At 28.5% G+C, this 6,876-nt stretch overlaps 1 protein-coding gene across 5 annotated transcripts; it reads right to left on the bottom strand.

The window, feature by feature from the left end:
* Positions 1-4,487: 4,487 nt before the first annotated feature.
* LOC106329087 lies at positions 4,488-6,054 on the bottom strand. 5 transcript variants are annotated; one of them, XM_013767674.1, is made up of 4 exons: positions 5,920-6,054; positions 5,652-5,779; positions 5,064-5,278; positions 4,488-4,920 (listed from the first exon to the last, which is right to left on the bottom strand). In XM_013767674.1, exons 2-4 carry the CDS (start codon positions 5,763-5,765, stop codon positions 4,638-4,640), a joined length of 612 nt encoding a protein of 203 aa, XP_013623128.1. In that variant the 5' UTR covers positions 5,766-5,779; positions 5,920-6,054; the 3' UTR covers positions 4,488-4,637. The 5 variants fall into 5 exon arrangements, with proteins under 5 accessions (XP_013623128.1, XP_013623127.1, XP_013623129.1 ...); XM_013767673.1 differs by having other exon boundaries at positions 5,652-5,784; positions 5,920-6,053; XM_013767675.1 differs by having other exon boundaries at positions 5,676-5,784; positions 5,920-6,050.
* Positions 6,055-6,876: the final 822 nt, after the last annotated feature.

Here is a 6,876-nt window from a genome sequence, read left to right as displayed (position 1 = left end):
TCGGGATGAAGCTGAGACGGTAATGCTTGCTGGAACGGAATCAAGAATGAATTAGGTAGGGTTCTTCGGGATTAGGGTTCCAAAAGACCAAGGCGGCGCTGTCTATTGTTTCTGCGAGTGTGGGCGCGTCTGAGATCGGATTGACGAACGGTTTTCGTTGATATATTCGTCTTTTCCAGAGCTTCAATTTGATATGTAGCCCGTCGTCTGGTTCCTGGGGGTTTGAGAGACAGATTGATTTTAAGTTACGCCTGGATTAGGGTTTAGTGTGACGGATTTTAGGTTAGGTTTTGTCTCAGGGTTTTGGAGTCTATCGTGCTGATAACGTGTTGTGAATGAAGAGGGGAACTTGTGTGTATTATTAGGTAGACCAACTGGTCTTTATATACATATGGTAATGACGGTCTAAGTACTGGATCGACATGAGATCGTACTTATCCTTAACTAGATAATGACTAGCAATACGTAAGATAAACACCAACTATAATGTAGATAAACACAAGAGTAGATAGGCGCCAGTATGATCCTGCGGATGGGCTTGGCCCGTCTTGCTACACGGGCTGATAAATGGGTCGATCACTAAATGGTTTATAACAAAAATCGTACCATAGGCTAAATTTTAGGATAAGTTATTATTAATATTTAGATTCTAGTTGCTTGATATTTCAATTTATGAAAATATTAAAAATATAATATTTTTAAATATAAATTTATGAATTTTTGGATATATTGTGTGTGAGACTTAGGGGATGATTGGCAAATGTTGTATCTTTATATTTTTTGCTGTAGAATTTAATCTGTAGATTTATTTGCTGTAACTTTCATTGTTGTAGCTTTCTAAAGCATTAATTTTTTGCTCTGAAAATAAAGCTATGTACAACCATATTTTAATTTTGGAGAGATTTTTTTGCTGTGAATTTTTTAAGGAAAAAAAAGCTCGATTGGTTGACATATATAGCTCTAGACTAAATTTCGGCTGTTCAGAGCATCTACAGCCACAACTAATCATCCCTTATTTTATGAATATGAACTTTTTTATTACGTAAGTTTTGATTCGTTTTATATTTTAATGACCAAAATGTATATGCGAGTTATTAACTACCTTGTACCTAGGCTTAGACAAAATATACATACTTTAATGTTTAAACTGAACCTAATCCAAAAAGGAAAAGTATAAGAAAATACAAAATAAATTGAAATTGCACTAAGCCAATCAAATCAATAACAACATCAAACACTTTATTATGCTCATCTTTTAATGTTTGTATTGATTACTATATTTGTTTTTGTCATATTGTAATGGCGATTGGTCACATGTGGTAGACTTGATTAAGTTTGAGTTAAGACTATACCTTAAAAATGTTACCAATCATGAATTGGTTTTAATTTTTTGAGTTAATGTTTGAGTTAAATTGTGTTATGTTTGAGTTATAATTTTGATTTATCTCTTTGATAAAATTGATAAGTCAAGTGTTAACTCAACATCAAACAAAATCTCATGTATTAGAAATTGATTTAATTTTTTTTTTTGCATTTTGTTAGCATCTTACGGTTACTTCTGAATTTTAATATCTTTAATTATTTTAAATACACTATAACATGATTTCTCACGTCACTGATATTTGTCATTAGTTCCTAAATCATTTTTTTAAAAAAAAACTGTATAGTTATTAACTACTTATAACTATATACACGTTCTTTTTTTTCTTTGAATTATTTAAACAAAAAAATTCTATAAAATTTAACTGTTAATTCTGTTTAGTAACTAAATTTTTACAAACAATAAATTTTATGTAAATATGTATACATAAATTTATATATATTTCCTAACAACATAACTACATAAGATATATATATATATATATATATATATATATATAATTTTCTAAGTTATTTTGTTAAACAGATAATAAATGTTATTAAAAATTCAAATTATACATACTGCAACTTATACATCAAAAGTGTTATCAACTAATTATTTTAATAAGATAGTAACTCATAATTATACATCAAACTCACTGCATAAATCTATATTTATACCATATAAATTTTACTAGAGATTACATCGAACTATAACTTTTATCATAACTCAACACTAATACTACATGTCACCAATCAGAGCCAATATTTTATGGTCATTTAGTGATACTTTTATAATCATTATATGATTTTGTGCATTTGTTACTTTATATATATATTGGTTTGCATTTGTTATCATTTATCTACTTTGGTTTTAATTATCTATATATCTTTAGTTGCTTACTTAATAATTTAGTATAAAATGTTCTTGATCGGTATTTTCATAATGTAATTTATAGGTGATAAAACTATCTATATTTTATGTTTTGGATTTTTTTTTTATTATTGTGGCCATAAAAATATATTTGCATGATGAAAACATGTCTCTGAATCTTCATTGTGTTAACAATATTTTATAAGAAAGCATAACTTCTTATTTAAAAATTTGCATTGACTAAATCTTAAACTAAACATTAGTACATGATATAATAAGGCTGAAGAAGACACCATTGTAGGTCATTGATAATTCTTGTAATTTCATTTTAAATATAAGACGGTCGAAATCAGATATATCATCTGAATTTTTCGTTTTCTGCTTTTCTTATATATGATTATTCATTTTTTCTACTTTGAATTTGTAGTTATATAAATATACTTTTCAAGAATATTATGATGCATAAATAACCCTAAACTATATTTCCGCTTTATTTCCGCATGTAAAAAGTAATTAATTTTAATTATAAAAACATATAAGATTTTTCTAAAATAAAAAGAACTAAAACATTTACCTTCTACAGATGTTTATTATTCATAGAAATGTTTGAAATTATTATTCTAGAAATCTTTATTGTTTAGGATTTGATGAAAAGAAATCTACTATTAAACATTCTTTTACAATTTTCCTATGTTTAAGATTTTATAAAAGGATAATTACTATCAAATAATTAAATATTTAGGATTTTAGAAAAAGAAAATTAGTATTAAATAAATTCTTCTGCAAATATTTTAAGCTATATTTTAAAAACAAAAAGCTTAGAAAAAAATAATATTAAATAACATTTAAAATATTTTTTTAAATCGATTTTTATTATCTTATTATATACTTTTTATTAATCATGAGACATTTTAACACATGTCAAAATTTTAAAAGGAAAAATTACAATCACGTAATATGTTACAATTATATTTTCTTTAGGATTTTAGAAAAGGATAATAAGTATTAAATCAATTGTTTTATAAATCATTTTTTGTTTAGGATTTTTAAAAAGGAAAATTTCTATTTAAAATACTATTAAATAATTTTAAAAATTTTATACTATTAAATAATTTATCAAACACTCTTTTACCATTTTTTATGTTAAAGATTTTAGAAAAGACAATTGCTATCAAATAAGTTTTAACCAATCTTTAGAATTTTACAAAAGGAAATTAAGTATTAAATAAATTATTTTACAATTTTCTTTTGTTTATAATATTTAAAAACAAAAGAAGTTTAGAAAAAAATACTATTAAATATTATTTATAATGTTTTTTAAGAAAACTGATTTTTATTATATATATTTTATTAATCATGAGCTTGTAAAACTTTAAAAGGAAAATTCCAATCACATAGTATATTACAATTATCTTTTATTTAGGATTTAAAAAAAGGAAAATTAGTATTAAATCATATATTTTACAATTCATTTTTGTTTAGGATTTTAAAAATAATTTTTTTTTATAAAAATACTATTAAATAATCTTTAAAATTATTTTTTTTAAATTAATATTTATTATGTTAGTATCACATGTCACAATATCAAAAGAAATTTACTGCAATAATATTTTGCAATTATCTCTTGTTTAGAATTTAAAGATGGAAATTACTCTTAAATAATATCTATAGTTACTTTTTCAATAAAATATATTTTTGTTATTTTCTTAGTATATTTATATTTAATTATAATATAGTTTAACACATATCACAATTTTAAATATATAATTGTCATGTGTCACAATCATGTTAATCAATTATATTTTGTTTAGAAATTGAAAAAGGAAAATTTACTATTGAATAATATCTATAATTATTTTTTTAATAAAATTCATTTTTGTTATTTTCTTAGTATATATATTTAATTATAAAATAGTTTAACACATTTCACAATCTTAAATTTTTTAGTTTCATTTGTCACAATCATGTTAGTTAGCAATTTTGAAGAACAAAATTTTATATAATAAGTATAATAAGATATTAAATATAGTAATATTAAAAATTTCTACCTATAAATAAGTTGGGTATACTTTTGTACTCTCTAATTTAATAGTATTTATATCACTAATAGTCTAAACTATATCCAAAAGACGATGGTTTGAAATTAATTGATATCAAAACTGTTTTTAAATTAAGAAGATAAAACGAAATCAAAAGACTAGTTAATCAAGAATGTGAGTAGATATATACAGCTTAAAAATGACAATGCATCAGGTTCAGTAACAATTCAACTATCTTTAAAATCAAATATTATTAAGAACATAGAAGAACCAGAAGAAACGAATAGTTATTTTCCTAATCAAACAAGCAATAGAATAACCATTTATTAATACCCAATACTAATAATCGGATGCAGATTATTCTCTCAAGCATCAATCTTGAGATTAACATCCCTAGAGGAAGAGTTCCCATTGACGTTCCTGTTCTCAGTTTCATCAAAATGGTCTTCACGTGCGTTGTCAGCGAGCATCAGAGCGACCAACCAGAAAAGGCAAGAGTCTAATGAAACAAAGGCACCTCCACCAAGCAGACCGGTCTTAGCCGTGGGGCAACTGGTCTCTAAGTTCCGATGGACATTACGTGTCAAGTGAAGTTGCTCTGTAATGGTTGGCCATAGCAACAGAGACAGTGCCAGTCCAGATGTGATCCTACAAGAAAAGAAAATCATAGGCAACAAATAAACTCTGTTAATATAATCAAAAATCTACACCACACCAACACACCAACGCACAGCAGAAGCAATGACAGAAAGTAAAAAAAAAAAAAAAAGGGGGAGAGAATAATTGCTTACAAGGCAATGTTGAAGAAGACAGAGAAGCTGGTGCTTTTGAACAAGACAGAGTTGGGAACAGACCTTCCCTTGTAAGACATGAACAAGGATTTGTATCCAGCTATTGTGCAGGCAAGGAGAAAGGCAGCAGAAAGGTAACCCAAGGCGACAGTTGGATCAGATGGATATTTGCAGATAACTACTCCCTTCCCGTTTATAGGAGTCCCAGACACAGGCTACCATAAAAAGAAACCGAAATGACAAAAGAGAAAGCCTATAGAGAGAGACCAATGACAGGTCAAATAATTGTGTACACACAGAGATCTAGACCATTAGAACTCTACGATGAAACAAATCTAACCTCTTCCATTCAGCAACACGAACAAAAGACAACAAAAACAAACAACAACCAAAAACATGTAAGTTTCTCTGTGGTTAGATAATAATTATGAAGCTGTAACAAGGCTAATAATGCAGGGGATCACTGTTCGATGCATAATTGTTTCAGAGTGAGAATACCAAATCTAATTTCCGATATTATTCAGTAACATGAACACAAAACCGCAAGCAAGACCACCCTCCTAAACAATAAGGAAATTCAATATTTACTCGAGAAGACGAATAAACAAACACCTTCTTGTTCTCCGCGATGACTCCAAGAAGGAAGGACAAGACGCCGAACAAAGAGACGATCAACGACATATGCTTCATAGTAACCGCCATATCTTCTTCTCCGTCTACCCTATATATATCGTATCACGACGGAGATATAAAATTCGATTTCCCCCAAACATATAAAGTTTCACAAAAACATAGAAACCGAATCAACTAAGAACAGCCGCCGAGAAATCGAACGCGAAATGAGAGAAATACTCACCGCGACGATGAATCTGGAGATGGGAGGATGTGGTTGATTAGATTTTAATTTGCACTGAGAATTCGGATAAGCCCTATAAGAAAAGTCTACGAGTGTCGTTTTTGGGATCTGTAAAGATTCTGTTGACTTTTATAACAAAAAATAAAGATTCGCTACTTATCTTCTTCTTCTTTTAAAACGTATCTGCATCTCTATATGAACGGAATCCATCCACCATCACTGATTCACTTTTTCTATTAGGCCTCATTCCGATCAACCCAATAAGGAGAATAAGCCCATTTTTATGTTGAAAGTTCGGCCCAATAATAGGTTCAAGGGTTAAGTAAGACAAGATTGTTGTCGAGTTTCCATGTAGAGGCAGGAGAAGGTAACGTAGCAAAAACGAAACAATCTTATTCGTCATATTGTTTTCATTTTTACAAAGTGACAACTCTTGTAGTTACTAGGTTCATAGCCCTCGCGGAGCCGGATACGTTATTGATGCATTGTGTAGTCTATGCAAATTCTCTTAGTCCATCCAAAAAGTTGTGTTTCTTTTTCCTTGGTTGTTCCTATAGTTGTCGGCTGTGTAAACGATTTTGTTTACCTCTTCCTTGAAACTACCAATGTGTTCTAATTCAGATTTGGAGTCTGGGAAATTAGTGAATCCTTCCATGGCGTACAGGTCTTAGTGACAAACTTCGGAAAGTAGGAAAAAACAACAAAGAAAAGTTATATTAATCACGTTTTCAGTAGGACTATAAAATTCTATCAATTTAAAAAGTTTCAATTATACGCGACACTGAATAGAGTGGTTTAGAGTGTAATGGTTTATCATCGGAGGTGAGAGTTAAGCGTCGAAGTGAGAGAGTCCTAGACCCTAGCTTAGAGACAATGAAAAAGAATAGATGATTAGGAGGCTTCTTTGGGTTTGTCTGACGCATCAGCCTTACCTTTTAAGGCTTATGTAGAAACTGA

The sequence above is a fragment of the Brassica oleracea genome, chromosome C3 (assembly GCF_000695525.1).
Source record: "Brassica oleracea var. oleracea cultivar TO1000 chromosome C3, BOL, whole genome shotgun sequence".
NCBI classification, from domain to species: domain Eukaryota; kingdom Viridiplantae; phylum Streptophyta; class Magnoliopsida; order Brassicales; family Brassicaceae; genus Brassica; species Brassica oleracea.
Note: the sequence above shows the minus strand (reverse complement) of the source record. Positions and strands in the feature narration are given on the sequence as shown.

What these genes read in the sequence shown, in the direction of transcription:
- LOC106329087 (XM_013767674.1), bottom strand. Translation starts at nt 5,765, where the DNA reads ATGGCGGTTACTATGAAGCATATGTCGTTGATCGTCTCTTTGTTCGGC. An exon ending in TTGTTTATTCGTCTTCTCGA is followed by an intron (nt 5,279 to 5,651) that starts GTAAATATTGAA and finishes TTTTTATGGTAG; the next exon opens with CCTGTGTCTGGGACTCCTAT. An exon ending in GTCTTCTTCAACATTGCCTT is followed by an intron (nt 4,921 to 5,063) that starts GTAAGCAATTAT and finishes CTTTTCTTGTAG; the next exon opens with GATCACATCTGGACTGGCAC.